Here is a 21,804-nt window from a genome sequence, read left to right as displayed (position 1 = left end):
ATGCTATTTTCTTGATATACCCCAAAATAATGGAAGTGAAATGTGAGCATGCCCCATAGTGGGGTACATTGTAACATGTGAGGGGTACATTGTAACATCAAACCAAATGACAGATTAAAATACTATCTGATCTAATAAAAAATATATAGAAGACAAACTAAAATATTTTCTCAATAAAATACAATTATTAAATTTTCATATAAAATAATGGCATTTTTTAATCATAAAAAAAAAAAAAAAAAAAAAAACACACGGGAAAACACAGCTATACAGCATAGTTCAAAACATAAAAATAATGAATCATTTCTGAACATTGACTCATTCACCTTTTTCTCATGTTTTCTCAATAGAATTAATAAAAGTATATGTCAAGACCACTGGGCTCAATGTAGAGTTGACATAGGGGAGACCACACTGAACTTAGTATTTAATTAGAATGCTGGTTTATTAACGAATGATTTACAAAAGTCAGTAAATGGGAAGCCAAAAAGGAGAATGTTCAAGGAGCGCCGACCGAAGCCAGCCTCTCATCGTCAGGCCGGAATAGCAGAAAGAGAGACCGAGCCAACTGGAAAGCAGTGATTTTAAAGACTCTCATCAATCCACCAATTAGCATGGCACGGCCCACCGCAACAGCTCCACCTAAAAGTGACACAAAACAGCAATAGGCAATGCAGGCTTAATTACCCACACATGGCCAAGCCAGGGAGAGACACACCCAGCACACCCTCGCTGTCTTTATTCCTGGCATCATGCCATTTTGACAACTGTCTGAATCATTGCTGGGAAAGACTCTCATATCTCATCACGTAGCTTTCCTTGGCCTCCACCTCATAGAATCATGACCGTAATAATTCAGGTCCAAAGTTCAAACCATGCAGGATGAGCTAAAACTAGGGCTGAGAGAGCGCCAACGTTCAGTTTCACCAGACACCTTCAAGCATTCACCTTCCCAACACTTCATCTAGGGTAAGTCTCTTTTGAGTCTCATGCATAGCTTTTATCGTTATGTCAGTTACAATGTGCCATTACTGAGAAATTAATATTATTGTTAACTGCTTTGACAGAAGTATTATGATTATTATTGCATTTATGCATTTGGCAGACAATTATCCAAAGCAACATATTTTGCATTCAATCTATTTTTATCAGTTTATGCATTCCCTGGAAATAAAACCCATCATCTTCTTTGAGCAGCAGGAATAATAATAATTTTTATTTTTAGTGTAAATTTGTTATTTATTTTTAATAATATAAATATATTAATAGTAGCCTACTTTATGATACTTAAAATTTCTAAACATTGTATAATATACATATTTTTACAATATAGGTTAATACATGTATTATTATAGTTCATTATTATTATCATTAAAGCATAATATATGTATTATTATTATAATTTTATGTTCTTCATCATCAAGGTTTAGTTAATTTGCATTGATAATATTAATAACTTTTAAATATGTCCTTCTAAAAAATATCCCTCTTATAGGTGTTGTGCTGGACTATATAACACAAAGCCATACACGATGAAGAGCATCCTGAAGGACAAAAGTATGGCTCTTACACATGTTCTCTCTCTGTTTTTAATAGAACACAACTGTCTGTACTGCTTGTATTTCTGTTTATTTTACACATTACATTCATTTCAAATTGCTGTGTGAGATGTTGATTTCTACACCAATTCAAATCTAACTAAGTCAAAAACCTTCCCTCTTTCTGTTCCTCTGCAGACGGGCCCCAAAAGCAGAGTAACTCTATTGGGGCCGTGCGCTGGACGCTACCAGAGGAAACTGTTCAGGTCCACAGTTCTGCCCCCACCAGCCCCTTCAAGAGCTGTAGTGGATTTTCTACCCGTTCACAGGTAACAACTCTAACTAACTCGGGGATGTTATGGTCTGTGATCCATGTTGGGTCATGATCACAGTAATTTGTGCTCCACACTCGTGGTAAATATTTCATGTTTGTTTCCAGCAAAGGCAACGTCAGCAGGGCCTGCAGGACCTCCGCAGCTTGGAAGAGTGCATCAGATTCATCAACCACTGGAAGCAACAGGTGGCACAAGTTTGTAAGGTCAGCCACAAATTATTTTACAATTTACAATATAATTTATTTTACTATACTGTATATATACATATATATAATGTTATATTGTGTGTGCGTGTGTATATGTATATGTGTGTGTATATATATATATATAAGGATAAGGATGGAATGTAATTCTTTGATTCGAAAATGAGCTTTTTTTACATTCAAGCATTTTCCTCTAAAGACAGTAGTCTTTACAATGCTTTCAGTTTACTGTATTATTTTATTGTCATATTATTGTTATATTGTTTTATATGTATGAATATAACAATAAAATAGTTCAGTAAACTTAAGGCATTGTAAAGACAACTATCTTAAAATCGTTCGGGAAAATACTAAAGCCAAGTTTCGATTCACAGATTTACGTTCCATGCTTCAAAAGACTGATCTGTTTAACGGCTCACGTAATCATTTCTTGGCAAACTCCTCTTTGCGTGCAAACTCGAACCAATAAATTTTTATAATCAATGCTATCATGTGATAAGCGTTGCCATGCGAGACATGTATAGTGCTAGATTAGTTTATGTGAGCCTAGGGTAACTGATAACACATTTCAATAGCCTATAGCAATTGTGCATCTGTAATTCTGGGCCTTGTCACACCATATCTGTGGTGAGGATGTGGGAGGGTGGTTTGGGTCTGGGGGTTAAGGAGTTATTAGATAAGTTTTTAAAAATGTAATATGAATGAATAAATGAAATTGCTACTACTACTACTACTACTACTACTACTACTACTAATAATACTATTTATTATAGTAATTTATTTAGTTTTTATCTGCCTTGTTATAAAAGAGGCCTTAAGGGGGTTTATGAGCACTTGAAGCATTCAATAAACAATGTGTCTCTGTCATCAAGAACACAAATTGCATTAGGAGATGGCAGAGGAAGAATGATTTTAGGGATTCACTGATATTAAAACTCATGTTATGTCATGTTATGGTTGATTACAGATAAATGAAAACAATACACTGTAAAAAATTTCTAACCCTCCCAAATCAAAAATTTCAAGTGACCGATAACATCTAAATTTTTCAATTGGCCCAAGTGAAATTCTTGTTGCAATAGTCTGTTAACATTGGCTCAATGAGAAATAATACGTCAGACTAATTGAAAAATTTAGATGTTATCGGTCACTTGAAATTTTTGACTTGGGGATGTATTTTTTTTTTTACAGTGTATCTATACTATATGTCTAAATAAAAATATTAACTTAAAATTAAAACACTAAACAAGTAAATTTAGGCATTAAAGCATAATGTACAGTATGAAAAATGGATACTCATTTTGAAATTTGCAAAAGATTACATTTAACCGTGTTTTTAAATTGGTGTTTTAAAAGATGAAGTGCATGTTAGATGACGACAAATATAATATAATAGGGTAAATGAATAAGAATAATTAAATATCCAACATCGACCATTATTGTAATATCATCAGATAACAGATATGGTACATATATATTGTCAATCCATAAATGATTTGTAAATGTGTGCATGTGATTTACAGAATGAGGATGATCCCGGTGAAGGATGCAGCGGAGCGGCAGAGCGGCAGACAGACAGCAGAACTGAACGCAGTATTGAAGAAAGCCGCAAGCTTATTCTTCAGTGGGCCAGTGAACTTCAAAGCGTAGACAAGGTGAATTTGACTGTAATTCAAAAAAGACAAACATCTCAATCATACTGTACTGTTCTGGAATACATACAGATCGACTTCAGTTCAGGGTGACTTGCTCAAACTAAGCTTTCTGTGTGCCTGTGTGTTCCTCAGCTGTCTAAAAATCATTCTTGGATAAAGGAGAGGATTGATCAGGAGGAGGAAGAGGACACAAAGCAGGATAAAGATCAGAGTGAGGTGGTGCAGATGAGGATCACGGAGTGGGCCAAAGAGATTCAGAGTGTGTCAGAGGTGGGACAACACCTAGAGCGATGGTGTCTTATCTGTTGTTACTAACACATTAAGTGGTCCAAAGTCCAGTTGTGGTTTTCTGCTTTCTTAGAATCGGTATCCACTTGTGAAATGACTCTTTAATATGATGCATGGGACATTTTTTAATAGTCATATTTGTTCTTTCTTACTGAATGCAGAGCTGTGGAATGCTGGGAGATGAGCTGGCACAGATGTTGCGTCTCCTGGGACTGAGGAAGAAGAAGCTGGTTTCCCTCATGCCACTGCTGGAGTTCATTACTTGGAGTTTGCTGAAGGAAGACAGCAAGGTGGGATGGCTGTGAATGCACTGCTTTGAGTATTTCTGCTTGGAACATGGTGTAGTGTACAATACAGTCATGCAAAATATAGGGAAAGTTTTGGAAAGTGGTGCCTTTTTATGTGAAGAAATAGCAATTATATAACTGAGAAACCAGAGATGAATATTCTGTCAATACTGAAGCACTTTATCTTATTGAGGAAACCAACAATAACATTCCATACTTACGTCAGAATATGTAATATATATGTTTTATTATCAGGGGTGAAGTGTGAGACTATAAAATGAAATTGCCTAAATTGCTTCAAAGATTGAATAGTTCTGATAAATGTATGGATGGAAAAACAAAACCATTATGGTTGTTTAAAGAGCAAAGTTCAAGAAAGTATCTTTGGTTTACTGTACGTTGACCAGTTATCGCCATCTGTAACATAAGTTCGAGCATTTGCATTTGAGAGACATTTATTATGTACTGTACAACCAGTGACAGAGAAACATCATATGTGATGAAAAATAATTCATTAAATGATGATGAAATGAAATAGCTGTAATATATAAAACATAACTTAGCTGAAGAATGGTTTGATTAATGTGTTATCTGTGTGGGAACAGTTTGGCGACAGGTTCACTTGTTTGATTTGCAACTTAAAGTCTGTAAATACATCATGCATCATGTTATTTTAACCCTTAAGTACAGTATAAGAGATCAAGGGTTGTTCATATGATCCCTTTATTAAAATTGTTTATTAATGCTTGTTTTTGTATTTATTTTAGGGCATGGTTCCTCATCTGTGGCTTTCAGCTAAGCAGCGTACCTGGAAAGCTGGTGAGGGATCCAAAATCTAACTAATATCATTATTAATTTCGTAAATATGAGTAGCCTACACCACTTAAATTAATATTCATAACTCCTTTCTCTGTTCTCTTTTCTCAAACAGGCATGCCACGATACATCCCTAATTCAGGTAACTCTTTTAGAACTTTTCCCAGCACATTTGAGATATTTAACAAAGCACTAGTATGATTAACCAACCCAATTTTATGAGGTGGAGATTTCATATGAATTTGTACATGAATCATTTTTAGACAAAAGTAAGCATTAAGGTCCACCTAAACTTAGTCGTCAATGGCATGTCATATGAAAACGTACGAAAGAGATCATATGAATTCATGCGAATTAGCCACCGATTCACCAAAATGTAAAATAGTTACGAGTTGCCATACGAATGTGTTAGTCTAGCTGTTGCAATGTCTAATATTCTCAATTAAGTAGTAAGATCTGGTATCTAAACTCAATATTGAGATCATTTTCTCTTATTTTTCACAGTCTGGAGCTGGATTGTCAGTGCAGGAGGTACGCTTATATCATATTTAAATAAGACTTTTCCTTCACTCTTGCATTTACAAAGTGTCAAATGCATTAGTTGTAAAACCTTCATGTCTTTCTCTCAAATAGCTGATGTAAGTCTTGATCCCATGACCATCAACCCTTGGCTGCAGCTCTCTGATGACCACAAGAAGGTTCAGGAGGGCCTAGAAGAAGCAGATCTGCCATACAGCCTTCAGCGTTTTGATAGATTGCCCTGTGTCTTAGGCTGGGAGGGCTACATGAGTGGCCGCCATTACTGGGAAGTGGAATTTGCAAACAATGGTTATTGGAAAGTTGGAGTGACAACTGCTTCTTCAAAGAGGCATGGCCGCTTTCCAATGAATCCCTCTAATGGTTATTGGGTCCTGTGGCGCAGCACACGACAGTTCTACGCCTGCACCAATCCTGAAACGGCCCTGCCTCTGCTGCTGGTGCCCCGGAAAATGGGAATATACATTGATTATGAGGAGGGACAGATTTCATTCTACAACGCGGAGAACAAATCACACATCTTCACCTTCACAGGACACTTTCGTGAGAAGCTGTACCCTTTCTTTGCCCTGCTGGATGGCAGGTCTGTTATAACCATATGGTCTCCTAAAGAGCATTGCCGCTTTTAACAACAAGGCAGGTTTTCATCTTTCATTCTGCACTTTCGTTTGAACATTTAGAACTCACTGGAACCAAATCTACTGTCAACTAAAAAGAGACTCCTAATAGCGACTTTCAGACTTTCATTATGGTGGGCTGGACCCGCTTAATGAGAGCTATTATACACAGCAATACACATCCTATTATATTTATACTAACATGATTACTACACCTGGATCTCTTTATCCATTTATAAAATGTATCTTTGCATATTTTATCTGGCTCAATAATTATATATATATATAGGCTATATATATATATATATATATATATATATATGAATCTAAGCTTGTCTACTTTCACGTGTATAAGGAACAGTATGTGTTTTGACACAAATATTTAATAAGACTGCATTATTTAGCCATGCATATCTATGTTCATCCTTTAAACATCTAAATAAGATATTTATTATAGGCCTACCAATGTTTGTGTAGATAATGTCTATTAAAAGGTTAATCAATCTATTTTTTATAGATGAACTGGATGATTAAATGTGTATTAATAAAACATAAAATGCAGGTCACCATGTGTTTTATTATTGTTCTAACTGCACTGCTGTACTAAGAACACATAATTTAAGTCTAATGTAATGCTGTACTTAGTTGACAGTTTCAGCTTGCATTAAAAAGAAACCATTCACAAATTAATATTTATGTGGACCTGTGCTCAGACTGAAAACGGAAGGGGGCCAGAAGAGGACTTTGAGCCAGAGTTAAAGTCCTGTGTAAGAAACCTGTCCATTTAAATATATAATTTTCATCAAATCACGGGGAAAGACTCGTAAGCCTTTAAAAGCAATGCACAATCAGATTGTAAAACAAACGCTTCACGCTTCAAACACTTTTTCTCCAAATTACTGAGGCAATGTTAGTTGAGTTCCAGATTCATTTGTTAAACAAAAATCTAGACTCTCCTCTCTGATTGGGCAAGCAGACTGTCACTCAGTGGTATAACCAACCAATCACAGTATCTCTTTTAGCCAGGGGCGGTGTTAAACATTTCCAGAGCCATTAGATGAACTTTTCTAACCTGTTACTGCTTGCCGCTGCTCACTAAAACGTGTTTTGATCTTTATTGTTTCTGGAAACAACTTTTTTTTATCAGCCTTTGTGTATGTTAATTGCATAATTGTTCATTATCATATCTTCCAAACGATTTTGTTTCTCGTAGACGCTAATAAAACTGATTGTGTCCAGAATCATGCGCACGGACTGGAAAGAAACACCGATGCTCCTGAAAAGGTTTGTTGTGGCATTACGTTCATTTTTGTTTGTTACGCTGAATGGTGCTAATGGTACATACAAATACATAATACCAAATCACAACATTTATTATCACTACTCTAAATCCAGTAGCGGTTTTAATCATAGCACTTATTGACATGTGCCAGTGGATAGTGGCATGTGCCACTGACATTCGTCGCGGAACATGTCGCCGTATGTCTGAACATGTCGCCGTATGTCTTAACATACTTTAGTAACATTTTTAAATAAAAGTCAATTAAACGTATTAATAACAGTATCATGATACACATAGTCTCACTTTTAGCTATGTCTTTTAACTATTATAGTCTTTTGAAGAACAAAAACCTGAACTTTAACTACTGGCTTACATCATCAAGTCGGCTGTCACTTTATTGTGGTGCAAGGCTCTGTGCGGTCACACGCTTGGCACAGCCCTTGAACGGCTCTGGGCACAGTATCTGTGTGGCATGTGCCACTGACAGGGATGGGCAGTATTTCAGACGCATGTATTTAATACTATTTTGTATTGTAAAGCCTTTGGAAAAAATCTAATGTAATTTGTATTTAAATACATTTAAGATGAGTATTTTTGTATTTCAAAATACATAAAATACTTTTTGCCAGTCAACCTCTTTATCAGGGTATTGATTTTGTGCATCAACTAGTTCAGACATCCACTAGCTCAGCATTAGATCAGCAATTTTTTTGGAATAAGGTGAGAATGTCATGATCAATTCTACTTGTTGATTAAAGTTAAAATAGTGCATTATTCACTTAAGTTAACATGAAAGAATAAAAGAGCACAGACAAGTGTGAAAATAGCGTTAGCCAATCAGTCTTGACCGGCTGTTGATTTTTATCAACTAGCTTGTCAAATGTGTTTAAAGCATTACTGCACGTTAGGGCTGGGTGATATGACACTATACATATCATAGCGATGATATAAAGTGTGAATTGATGGAACTTTTTCTAAATCGTTTACATAGATGGGCCTATTTGTGGGGTAAGTAAATATCCGTGCAGCTTTTAGTGGGCAGGAATTATTGGAACGTTGGAGTGGAAAAACAAACACTGATGAATGATACACCACAAAAATCTTCAGCTTTTAGTTTTATTGTACATAAAATATAATAATAAAAAAGGGGTTTAAAAATTAATTATAATTTTAAATTTTAGATACACTTTCTAATTTTAATAAACTTATAGAAACAAATAAACTTTACATAAAATAAACATAAAATTGCTTAAAAAGCATTGGACTACCTGCAACAACAACAAAACAAAAAAAAACTCAAAAGAGTTTGAAAATCAGTTTATGGCATGCTGTGGAATCAAAACTGATATTGAGAATTGTGAAACCATGATATTGTAACTGTGAAGTAATATTGAGATTTTGGTCATATTGCCCATCCATATTCTTTGCTAGATAGCAGAAAAGGTTCCCACAGTTTTACATACAGTATGATTTTTTTAATAGTGTTCACCACAAGTAATAGACTACATTGTAACCAGAAATAAGTATATAAATGGCTGCCATTTTGCATAAGTTTATTTGTAATTGCCAGAAAGAAAGAAAGAAAGAAAGAAAGAAAGAACGAAAGAAAGACAGAGAGGGCAGAGATGAGGTTAGGAATGAAAAACGTTTACATAGATGGGCCAATTTGTGGGGTAAGTAAATATCCGTGCAGCTTTTGTCTGCTACTCTGCAATTACAGCTTTCCTGTAGCTCAAACAGTAGAGCGTTGGCACTTTCAACGCCAAGGTCATGGGTTCGATTCCCAGAGAAAGCAAGAACTGATAAAAATGTAAATGTGTACTGGAAAATGCAATGTAAGTCGCTTTGGATAAAAGCGTCTGCCAAATGCATAAATGTAAATGAAAAGTCAGTAGGCCTATGTAGTTTCTTCATTCACTGTGACCTATACCTGCACTGGATGGCCAATTTCACGTGTATTTTCAAAATACAAAATACTGTATTTGTATTTAAATACATTTTTCCACACAGTATTTGGTTTTGTATTTTAAATACATTTCCATGTATTTATGCCTATCTCTGGCCACTGAATGTTATGTAGTAATGCCAATGTTGTTGATCACGCAAAATGCCAATTCTAGACTATAAATCTATCATAAGTCACTTTGAATACCCAGGGTCACATTAATGCATGGGCTTAACTGGGCTTAAGCCCAGGGCCCCAGTGATGCCGGAAAAAAAATATAACTATAACCGCATATTATAATGAGTTGACTGTCCCTTTTATATAATGCTTTATCGCTTTGCTTTGAATGCATGTACGGGCATTTCAAGTCCTGCCTGTCACGATTGTACGCATTAGTGTACTTCTCCGTCGTGAGCATTTTTACTTCTGCGTTCTGTCTGCGTTACTGTGCAATTACACAGCCAAAATGCTAGTTTCCGGTGGGGTTTCTATGTTCCACTGTGTTTAGTTTCTTTGCAGCTGTTTTGAGTTTAGGCTACTACAAACAATGGCGTCGGAAACTGAGTGAAATATGTTGGCAGCGTAGACGGAAAGTACACTCCATTGTTCTGATGGATTCCTTCGACAGACACCAGATCTCCGAGGAGAGCTGATTTGGTTCTATACTTCTTGAACACAAACTGAATCTGCCCCCACCAGCAAATCTTCCTGGAACAGGAGTCCAAATCCCACATGTGATAGTTGGTTATGCTGTATTCCCCCTACACAACAACCTCACGAGCTCCTTTCCAGGTAGGCCTATGTCACAGACAAAATTAATTTCATGTAATAGTACTTTGTATATTGTATATATGTGTATATATGAAGAGTTTGGTTCCAAAACGCGATAAATCCATTTTGATTAATTTGAGTAAAAATGTGTTTTCTTTACCAAGAAAGTGGCAAGATGAAAACCACTATTTTCTGTTTCAAACTTTCACATAGCATCTGTAGGTTATAATAACATTAAAAATTCAAATCCAGATTTTGATTTTCAAAGATTTATTATAAAAACGGGTAATCTTTCCCCCAAAATGCAATAAATTCATGACACTTTTTTTCTCCAAAATGCAATTAATCCATTGAATCAACATGAAAGTTATTTTTCATATTGAAACTGTTGAAAATACACAACAAAGTATGTTGATCCACATATGACAGCCTCTGAACTCGGTCAATATCTTATAATACAGGCACTAAAAATACATTCAATCAGCCATGGGTAGGAAATACCTCCTGAACTTTTTTGACGGCGATCAGCTGTAAAATGTCCTGCTCGGATTTCGTTGACTTTGAGTAAAACAATTGAAAGTTTTTTAAAAGATCCCCTGGGGTCAACGTGTCAGCGTGACAGAAGTTTGATGCTGTCGTGTGAGAACAAGCAACAGTCGGCATTTCTCTTCCTCCCGCGTGCCTCATCTTCTTAATCTCCTCACGTAAATGATTAGATTTCGATGGCTTACGTTTCTTCCCTACCGCAGAAACCACCACAGGTTCATCAATGCCGTCAAAATTATTAATTTTTTTGTTTGTTTGTTGATCAAAAAGTACAAAGTAGATCAGGAAAACTAGGATGCCGGGTGTATTCAAAGCGCCACCGTTACTATTTACAGTGCGTGGAATGGTGCGCTGTGATTGGTTGAGAGCGGATCTATCGCATTCTGCAGAGAAAGGAGACTGGCGTTTGTCGCGGTTTGGAAAGAAAGGGAGAAAACATGACACAATAGGCTATTTGCACAAGCGCCGCGACGAACTTCCGCTATTGTCAGTTGTCGGCATATCAGTTTCCGGTTTACGGCCGCTTCATCGGCATCCGCTGTAAACAAACAAGATGAGTGCTGCTGTTGTACGAAATAAAGAGATACTATGTGCGTGACACATCTAAGTTTCTAAGAACTGTAGGTGGATCTTACGGCCGTTTCCCACATACTCCGTGTGCAGTGTGTGTGTGTGTGTGTGTGTGTGTGAGTGCGGTGCAGGAGCAGCACGCGCTATAGTGCTTCACATATGCGTTCGCAGTGAATAACTGATTCACGGCTGTACCACAAACACTTACTATTTTTATTTAAAATCCAGAAGTTACGCTGCAACTTTTATTTAATAAAATGTTTTTTCAGCATTGCGATTCTCTTTGTAGCCTACACATATAACCTACACTCTTTAATGGACGCATGCACGTTTAAACACAATTTAAACAACGTAGGGCTATTATTCCATGCATTACTTATATTAAGTTGCTCAAGCAAGTGGTCAAATATTTAACTGTAAATTGACAAAAACAGCCGACTCACATGCCTTTTCTTTTCCATTTAAATTTTAATAAAATAAATCTTGCATGTCACAAAGAACTTGTTTTTCCACCTCCACGAATGAGACTACAATTTATTTAATTAAACGCATTTATGGTGAAATTACTACATTTTCATGTCAATCTTTGTTAATTTTGACCACGAAACATGCGCTGTCACTTCAATTCAGCGTTTGCAGCACAGCAGAAATAGACTCGGTACGGAAACGATCTAGATAAATTTTAATTTGTCAATAAATTGTAGTAATCTCACCATAAATGCATTTAATTCTATAGGCCTACTACTATTTTTCACAGTCATCTTTTTACTTTTAGAAGACCGGGGTAAAGCAAGGTAAACTACAATTTACTTAAACAAGGCGACATAATGATCAACACTCTCATTCGTGGAGGTGGAAAAACAAGTTCTTTGTGACATGCAAGATTTATTTTATTAAAATTTAAATGGAAAAGAAAAGGCATGAGAGTCGGCTGTTTTTGTCAATTTACAGTTAAATATTTGACCACTTGCTTGAGCAACTTAATATAAGTAATGCATGGAATAATAGCCCTACGTTGTTTAAATTGTGTTTAAACGTGTGTCCATTAAAGAGTGTAGGTTATATGTGTAGGCTACAAAGAGAATCGCAATGCTGAAAAAACATTTTATTAAATAAAAGTTGCAGCGTAACTTCTGGATTTTAAATAAAAATAGTAAGTGTTTGTGGTACAGCCGTGAATCAGTTATTCACTGCGAACGCATATGTGAAGCACTATAGCGCGTGCTGCTCCTGCACCGCACTCACACACACACACACACACACACACACACACTGCACACGGAGTATGTGGGAAACGGCCGTAAGATCCACCTACAGTTCTTAGAAACTTAGATGTGTCACGCACATAGTATCTCTTTATTTCGTACAACAGCAGCACTCATCTTGTTTGTTTACAGCGGATGCCGATGAACGCGATAAACGCCATAAACGCGATAAACCGGAAACTGATATGCCGACAACTGACAATAGCGGAAGTTCGTCGCGGCGCTTGTGCACATAGCCTATAACACGGCGGATATCGCATTTTACGTAAAATTTTAAATGGACTTTTCAATACCGACCCTATACAATACAGATTTTTGCAGGAACTCAATTTTTTTAAAAATGGCGTTTATCGCGTTTTGGAACCAAACTCTTCATATATTCCTGATCACAGCTGCATTGGTACACAATGATTGCCTATCAATTGATACTGTTGTTTTGCTACCTAGGGATGAACCCATGGATAAGCAGACCTATAATTAACTTCACTCCAAAGCCAGACGGGTGATTGAGAATGCATTTGGCATTTTGGTGCAAGGTAGCAAATCCTTGGGCAAGAATGTCTGCCAGACAAAAGCACTTAACATTGTGAAAGCTTATTCTGCTTTACACAACTGTGTTGGCAGGGGACACAAATATTTTGGAAGCACTAGATCCACGTCACCTTTCAAGGGCCCAGCCCACCAGAGCTGCAGTTGGTGTGCGGAATGACCTGATGGCCTTCTTTCAGTCACCCCACGGAATTGTGCCATGGCAGAACATAGTGTGTTGTGGTCAACTTGGTCAGAAAATTGTACTGTTGTAAAATAAATGCACCTATAAATGACATGCAACCATATAAATAAAGACCTGTTATAAAGTCACATTATTGTTATTTATTTGCAGTAATAAATACAAGGTGCAAACAGCAGGAACAGACAGAATATTTAAAAAAGATGCAAAAGTGTGAACTATATACACAAATGGGCAAACTATGTATAAGATGCAACGTATTAAGGTGCAATGGTCTAGTATTGTTTATATTACAAATAGATGTAAAAGAGCAAACTATACACAAAAGATACCAACTACAGTGAGGAAAATAAGTATTTGAACACCCTGCTATTTTGCAAGTTCTCCCACTTAGAAATCATGGAGGGGTCTGAAATTGTCATCGTAGGTGCATGTCCACTGTGAGAGACATAATCTAAAAAAAAAAATCCAGAAATCACAATGTATGATTTTTTAACTATTTATTTGTATGACACAGCTGCAAATAAGTATTTGAACACCTGAGAAAATCAATGTTAATATTTGGTACAGTAGCCTTTGTTTGCAATTACAGAGGTCAAACGTTTCCTGTAGTTTTTCACCAGGTTTGCGCACACTGCAGGAGGGATTTTGGCCCACTCCTCCACACAGATCTTCTCTAGATCAGTCAGGTTTCTGGGCTGTCGCTGAGAAACGCAGAGTTTGAGCTCCCTCCAAAGATTCTCTATTGGGTCTGGAGACTGGCTAGGCCACGCCAGAACCTTGATATGCTTCTTACAGAGCCACTCCTTGGTTATCCTGGCTGTGTGCTTCGGGTCATTGTCATGTTGGAAGACCCAGCCTCGACCCATCTTCAATACTCTAACTGAGGGAAGGAGGTTGTTCCCCAAAATCTCGCAATACATGGCCCGGTCATCCTCTCCTTAATACAGTGCAGTCGCCCTGTCCCATTTGCAGAAAAACATCCCCAAAGCATGATGCTACCACCCCCATGCTTCACAGTAGGGATGGTGTTCTTGGGATGGTACTCATCATTCTTCTTCCTCCAAACACGTTTAGTGGAATTATGACCAAAAAGTTCTATTTTGGTCTCATCTGACCACATGACTTTCTCCCATGACTCCTCTGGATCATCCAAATGGTCATTGGCAAACTTAAGACGGGCCTTGACATGTGCTGGTTTAAGCAGGGGAAACTTCCGTGCCATGCATGATTTCAAACCATGACGTCTTAGTGTATTACCAACAGTAACCTTGGAAACGGTGGTCCCAGCTCTTTTCAGGTCATTGACCAGCTCCTCCCGTGTAGTTCTGGGCTGATTTCTCACCTTTCTTAGGATCATTGAGACCCCACGAGGTGAGATCTTGCATGGAGCCCCAGTCCGAGGGAGATTGACAGTCATGTTTAGCTTCTTCCATTTTCTAATGATTGCTCCAACAGTGGACCTTTTTTCACCAAGCTGCTTGGCAATTTCCCCGTAGCCCTTTCCAGCCTTGTGGAGGTGTACAATTTTGTCTCTAGTGTCTTTGGACAGCTCTTTGGTCTTGGCCATGTTAGTAGTTGGATTCTTACTGATTGTATGGGGTGGACAGGTGTCTTTATGCAGCTAACGACCTCAAACAGGTGCATCTAATTTAGGATAATAAATGGAGTGGAGGTGGACATTTTAAAGGCAGACTAACAGGTCTTTGAGGGTCAGAATTCTAGCTGATAGATAGGTGTTCAAATACTTATTTGCAGCTGTATCATACAAATAAATAGTTAAAAAATCATATATTGTGATTTCTGGATTATTATTTTTTTTTATTATGTCTCTCACAGTGGACATGCACCTACGATGACAATTTCAGACTCCTCCATGATTTCCAAGTGGGAGAACGTACTCGGTTACTAACGTAACCTCGGTTCTCTCTAGAAGAGGGAACGAATACTGCGTTTTTGTAAAAACGCTACGGGAAAAACTCTTTTTTCACGAAATACTAGGGGTGTGACGAGATCTCGTGTTACGAGATCTCGCGAGATTAAAACGCGACGAGATTTCTCGTCGAGGTGAAACTTTGTCTCGTGAGTTGTTGTGATGTCAGCGTGATGGAGCGTGAGGGTGAAATTAGTATTGAAGATGCCCCTGCCACTTTTAAATCATTTGTGTGCCGGGCCAATCACACACACACTCCGCGCACACACACGCACTCACTGTCCCTCGCTTGCACACACACACACGCTCACTCGCGCGCGCACACACGCACACTCACTGTTGCTCGCACTCTCACTCACTCGCGCACACTCACTCTCGCTCACACTCAACCCGTGTGGAGGACCGTTAAAATTAAACATGCTAGTCTTTCTGTCGTGATGTCCTGAAGCATCGCAGACGCGTAGGTTGTCGCCCACTATGACACACTATACGAAATGAAACGATCGAATCTTGCTTCCCGACGCCCGTTGTCCTTTACGAATCTCCACGAAACGGATCGCGCTAAAATAGTGTAATCTGAACCAGGCAGGTAATAAACATTTGACCTATCGCGCAAAGAACCTATTAAAGCACTAAGACATGGGAACAGTATAGCTAACATTCACATATCACAAGTCATATCGACATCGCAATATTAAACAATGTTATCGCACATCGCAGCTTTTCCTCATATCGTGCAGCCCTAGTTACTGCCCAAAGGTCTCAACTGCTGCCAGAAATCGTCGACATGCTTATATTCTTGAAAAAGAACATGACCATAATCTTAGTCTGTTCTGTGTAGTTAATTTATCTCTTTTTCATGCTTGAAGAAAAAAATTGTTTCTGTTTGAACTTGTAGTTTTGAGAGAGCAGTAGGCTACTTTGATTATGGATACACACTGTTTGCATTTAAAGTGTTATTTCAGTTATTTTATTTATACTGTTTTATTTTTTTTTATGTTCGATTTGTGGAAAGGAGTTAGATTTCTCATGTGAAATCGTACAGGGGAGAAGCCAGACGGTAGAGTTTATAGCAAAACATTTTGCAGTGTTTGCATGTCCTTTACTGCATAGAATTCATTAAAATAGAAGTAAAATAACATTTATTACAAGTTGATTTCAAAATGGACCTAAATTGTTTTGCATTTTGTGATTTTCAGTTGAATAAAAGACTATTTTCCATTCATATATTTCATCATTGAGGATTTCTTAAAAATTGTGTAAAAATCTCGTCTTGTCTCGTTCTCGTGAACCCAATCTCGTGTCTCGTCTCGTCTCGTGGAGTAAGCGTCTCGTCACACCCCTACGAAATACTGAAGCAAAAAATTATCCTTAATTTTCCATATATGTAAAGCGCGTTGCAGCAGTACACAGCTATGGCGAGACAGCTTGCTCGCTCATTGGCTGTTCTGCGGCAACTGCATAAGCCTATCGAGCGAGGCCTGAAGTGACGTCAGCTTCGCGCCCTCCTTGCCACTTCCCGCCGAGACGGGTGTGGCTAACCTCTATAAAAGGAGCTCGAAAAGGCTGATTCACTTGATTTTCATCGCCGAAGCGAACCAGAGTGAACCGTACGCACGGCAGAGAACGCAGTACTCGTTCCCTCTTCTAGAGAGAACCGAGGTTACGTTAGTAACCGAGTACGTTCTCTTACGAGAGTCCTCTCGTACTGCGTTTTTGTAAAAACGCTACGGGAACCCCTTGTAAAACGCCGTGCGTGCTGGGATAAAACACCGATCACTGGAAGCTAACCCAGGTATACAGTGCATAATCACCAGATAGACTCACAGAGAGTCTGGGAATAAAGGGGGGGGGGGACCTTAATTCCCTATATTGTAGCGTCCGCAGACGCAAAACATGACCTCACAGAGAGAGTCTAGAGACAAAAGGGGAATCCCTCCGTCCTTATATGGCCGCGTCCGCAGACGCGAATATGACATCACATAGACAGGGTGGGGAACCTGAACTAATGTGGGAAATGTGGGTCTTACACAATTCTGCCCATAAAACAGTCGGTAGCGCGCTGCGCATGCGATTTCAGTGTTCTAGTTAGACAGCTGATTCGACTACACCGATAGTAGCTTAGCCTGCAAGGCGGGAACCTCTAGGTTGTAAAACCTAATAAATGTAGACGGCGAGGCCCAGCCTGCCGCCATACATATGTCCTGTAAGGAAATCCCGCTAGACCAAGCCCACGAAGAGGCGACGCCTCTCGTGGAGTGCGCTCTAACGCCCAACGGTCACTGGAGGCCCTTGACAGTGTAAGCCAGCGCTATGGCGTCAACTATCCATCTGGATAGGCTCTGTTTCGAAACAGCCATTCCCTTGGAACGTCCACTGAACGAGACAAAGAGCTGCTCAGTCTGTCTGAAGACAGCAGAGCGGGACACGTAAGCTCTTAAAGCCTTAATGGGGCAAAGAAAAACTTGAGTTCCCTTCCTCACTTGATCCCGGCAGGGCAGACAGGGAGATAACCTGAGCCCGAAACGGCATGTTGAGGGATTTTGGCACATAACCATGCCTAGGTTTGAGTATGACTTTAGAGTCATTAGGTCCAAACTCTAAGCACGCTGGGCTCACGGAGAGCGCGTGCAGGTCGCCTATGCGCTTCACCGAAGCGAGAGCCATCAAAAACACTGTTTTAAAAGACAAACGTTTGAGGCTAATAGATTGGATAGGCTCGAAAGGGGCACCTTTCATGGCCGCCAAAACCGTAGAAAGGTCCCACATAGGGACTGAAGGAGGTCTGGGAGGATTCAGCCTCCTAGCTCCCCTGAGGAAGCGGATGACTAAATCGTTCCTTCCTAGTGACTGACCTAGCATTGTTCCAGAGAACGCTGCAATAGCCGCCACATAAACTTTGAGCGTGGAAGGGGATCTGCCCTTATCCAACAGCTCCTGTAGGAAGGAGAGAACCTCCGTCACCTCACAATCGAGGGGTGATAGGCCCCGAGCTGTACACCAGCCGGAGAAAACCGACCACTTCGAGGCATAAAGCCGCCTAGTCGACGGTGCTCTAGCCTGAGTGATGGTATTCATCACTCCCTCTGCGAGATCAACGGATATCCGTTGAGCGCCCACACATGAAGGGACCACAACTCCGGGTGTGGGTGCCAAATCGAGCCCCCGGCCTGCGAGAGGAGATCTTTCCTCAATGGCACTGGCCATGGAGCGATGTCTGCTAACTGCATCAGGACTGGAAACCATGCTTGGTTCTTCCAGAACGGTGCTACAAGCAGTACTGAGCATTTTGTTTCCCTGACCCGCTCTAACACCTGAGGCAGGAGGGAGACGGGGGGAAAAGCGTATAGCGGGCAGCGCGGCCACATCCGGGACAGCGCGCTGTCGTTCTTGGAAAAGAACACGGGGCAATGAGCGTTTTCGCGGGACGCGAATAGGTCCACCTCCGCTCTGCCGAATCTCTCCCACAACAGCCGGACTGTTTGTGGGTGTAGAGACCATTCGCCCAGGGGAATGTTGTTCCTGGACAGTCTGTCTGGGCCCAAATTCTGGAGCCCGGGCACATGCACTGCTCTCAGCGAGCGCAAATTGTGCTGAGCCCATGTTAGGAGGCGTTTCGCCAGCCTGTACAGGGATCTGGATCTGAGACCGCCCTGGTGATTTATGTAGGACACCACGGCCGTGTTGTCCGAACGGACTACGACGTGTTGGTCCTTGATTTGGGGACAAAAACGCGTCAGCGCGTTGTGCACTGCCAGCATTTCCAGGCAGTTGATATGTTGGAGCTTTTCTCGTTCTGACCACAGGCCGAAGAACGGTCTGCCCTCGAGCAGCGCTCCCCATCCCGAGGTGGATGCGTCTGTCGACACCATCTTCACTCTCGAGGAAGTCCCCAGGCTTACACCTGATCGGTACCAGTCGTCCGCCATCCAAGGTATCAGGGCTGCCACACAGCTCTGATTGACCTTGAGACGTAACCGGCCGGACACCCACGCTCCGCGCGGTACTCGCGCTCTCAACCAGAACTGCAGAGGGCGCATGCGGAGCAAGCCCAGCTGAAGAACTGGCGATGCTGAGGCCATGAGACCCAGCATCCTTTGAAACTTCCTGAGCGGGGTAGTCGCGCCGCAGCGGAAGGATCTCGCCGCGCGCTGAATGTGCAGCACGCGCTGTGGCGACAGCCGCGCTGTCATAGACTGTGAGTCCAGAATGGTACCCAGAAACGAAATCGCTTGAATGGGGTTCAGCGAACTCTTTGTCCAATTGACCATGATACCAAGATTCTCGAGGTGATCGAGTAAAATGGTTCTGTGCTCCACGAGCTGTGATCGTGATTGAGCTAGGATCAGCCAGTCGTCCAAATAGTTCAGCACTCGCATGCCTCTGAGTCTGAGAGGGGCGAGCGCTGCGTCCATGCACTTCGTAAATGTACGAGGTGCCAGGGACAAGCCGAACGGCAGGACTGTATACTGGTATGTCTGACCCTCGAAGGCGAATCTCAAGTATCGCCTGTGATGTGACGCTATCTGTATTTGAAAATACGCGTCCTTCAGATCTATCGACATAAACCAGTCTCCTCGGCGAATATGCGTGAGGATTTTCCTGGTCGTGAGCATTTTGAAACTGCGTTTCACTAATGCTCTGTTCAGCCGTCTTAGATCCAGTATGGGTCTGATACCACCGTCCTTTTTGGGGACCAGAAAGTATCTGCTGTATAGCCCCCCTTCGCTTTGAGCTTGGGATACATGCTCTATCGCCCCTTTGCTCATCAGTTTTGATATTTCGGCGCGAAGTAGGTGTGCTACTTCTAAAGTCACCGTAGTTTCGACGCGCTGTGAAGCGGGGAGGGCGTCGACAAAACTGTAGCGAGAAGCCTCTGTTTATAATGTCTAGCACCCAGTCCGAAACCCCTGGAAGCGCTGCCCATGCCTCTGCATGGCTGGCTAAGGGTTGGATGCGAAGCGCGCTCTGTTCGCCGTGCAACAGAGGTGCTTCGGGGCGCAATAACATAGGCGTTACGCCTGTGACATTCGAGGCAGGGAGCGCGCTTATTACAGCGGGCAGAACGCTCGTCCTCGACCCTACTACAGTGCTTAACTGAGTGAGGGAGGGCTGAGAAAGTCTCGTGGGACTCATGCTGTCTGCGAGTAAATGTGGGCGGGAAACGGGCACATTCACTGCTTTGGACGCGCTGCCTGCCTGAGCAGAGCGAGCGCGCACAGGTCCCGTTTTTACAGAGAGCCTGTGATCTGTGAGACATAGTGTTCGTGGGCACTGGGAAGTGGGCACTTTTACTATGTTGGAAGCGCAATCGACCTGAGTCGATTTTATGTGCGCGAGCCCTGAGTGTAGGGCTGTGCTTGTGTGTAGGGATGGGCACTGGGCAGTGGGCATCAACGCTACATTTATAGCACCATCGGCCGTGGCCGGGACAACAGAAAACCTGTGATCTGTGTGACATAGTGTTCGTGGGCACTGGGAAGTGGGCACTTTTACTATGTTGGAAGCGCAATCGACCTGAGTCGATTTTATGTGCGCGAGCCCTGAGTGTAGGGCTGTGCTTGTGTGTAGGGATGGGCACTGGGCAGTGGGCATCTGCTCTACACCTGAAGCACCATCGGCCGCGGCCGGGATTTTTATTTATTTAAATTCTTTTATGAAGCGCGTTCTACCGAGGGGGAAGTGCGCTGATCACAGCGGACAGAATGCCTGCGCTCGACCCCGCTGCAGTGTTTAACCGAGCAAAGGAGGGCTGGGCGAGTCCCGTAGGACATATAATGGCCGTGAGTAAGTGTGGGCGCGGGAGAGCGGGCACAGTTACTGCAATGAGTGCACTGTCTGCCTGAGCAGAGTGAATGCACACAGGTTTCGTCTTTACAGAAACGACAAGGCATGCAGAACATAGTGTTTGTGGGCATTAGGCAGTGGGCACGTTCACTATGTTGTGTGCGTGATCGACCCGAGTCGAATATATGAGCGCGGGCCCTGTGTGAAGGGCTGTGCTAGTGTGTAGGGATGGACACTAGGCAGTGGGCATCTTCTCTACACATATAGCATCATCGGCCGTGGCCGGGACTTCGGTAGAAGTCCGGCCATGTACCACGTGCTCGTGGGCTGCAAAAAACACGTCTGCAGTTGCCTCTCGGGGAACAAACAGAGTGATTTGCATTCGGCGGCATAAATATTTTCTGCCGGCAGACCCGGGATTCGAACTCGGATCCCCCGCGCGAAAGCCTAAGAATCTACCACTGGACCACAGTGAAGATACATAGACATAAAGTCAGCGCGAGTATTATCCACACTGGCGTTTGCTTGCAGGCATGCGAGTAAGCACAACATGCAATACTAACATTTTCAGACGCCTGAAAAATGCCAGAATGTGAGAAGAGTGGATATCGCCCAGTTTCAGCGGGGCTGAAAACACTCCATTCTCCTTTCGCCAGTGACGCACGGGAACCGTAGAAACGGTGTTCGGTTGCAGGCAAG

The 21,804-nt window shown here is 41.3% G+C and overlaps 2 protein-coding genes across 8 annotated transcripts in view; both read left to right on the top strand.

The window, feature by feature from the left end:
• The first annotated feature begins 1,271 nt into the window (after positions 1-1,271).
• Positions 1,272-6,837, top strand: LOC311096514 (E3 ubiquitin-protein ligase TRIM15). Its single transcript, XM_084135714.1, has 10 exons — positions 1,272-1,557; positions 1,737-1,867; positions 1,978-2,076; positions 3,600-3,731; positions 3,864-4,001; positions 4,181-4,309; positions 5,074-5,125; positions 5,238-5,264; positions 5,627-5,653; positions 5,756-6,837. Exons 1-10 carry the CDS (start codon positions 1,533-1,535, stop codon positions 6,286-6,288), a joined length of 1,293 nt encoding a protein of 430 aa, XP_083991840.1. The 5' UTR covers positions 1,272-1,532; the 3' UTR covers positions 6,289-6,837.
• Positions 6,838-7,306: 469 nt separating this feature from the next.
• The window catches only part of mfsd8 (major facilitator superfamily domain containing 8), a 38,482-nt gene continuing 23,984 nt past the window's right edge, over positions 7,307-21,804 (top strand). For 2 of the 7 annotated variants that reach the window (XM_084134535.1, XM_084134532.1), the window contains exons 1-2: positions 7,323-7,430; positions 7,516-7,560. Coding sequence is in view for 3 of the 7 variants with exons in the window: in XM_084134528.1 (XP_083990654.1) it covers positions 7,520-7,560; positions 10,203-10,295 (134 nt within the window). In the remaining 4 variants the exon portion in view is untranslated. The other 5 variants (XM_084134528.1, XM_084134534.1, XM_084134529.1 and 2 more) reach the window with 5 other exon arrangements.

This window comes from Abramis brama (assembly GCF_963993115.1).
Source record: "Abramis brama genome assembly, chromosome: 14".
Classification (NCBI taxonomy): Eukaryota; Metazoa; Chordata; class Actinopteri; order Cypriniformes; family Leuciscidae; genus Abramis; species Abramis brama.
This window is presented reverse-complemented; position numbering and strand designations above follow the sequence as displayed.

Bases quoted from the DNA above. Each gene is read 5' to 3' on its own strand.
- LOC311096514 (XM_084135714.1), top strand. From the start codon at position 1,533: ATGAAGAGCATCCTGAAGGACAAAA. The intron at 1,868-1,977 runs GTAACAACTCTA...GTTTGTTTCCAG, and splicing joins GATTTTCTACCCGTTCACAG to CAAAGGCAACGTCAGCAGGG. The intron at 5,126-5,237 runs GTGAGGGATCCA...TTTCTCAAACAG, and splicing joins GCAGCGTACCTGGAAAGCTG to GCATGCCACGATACATCCCT.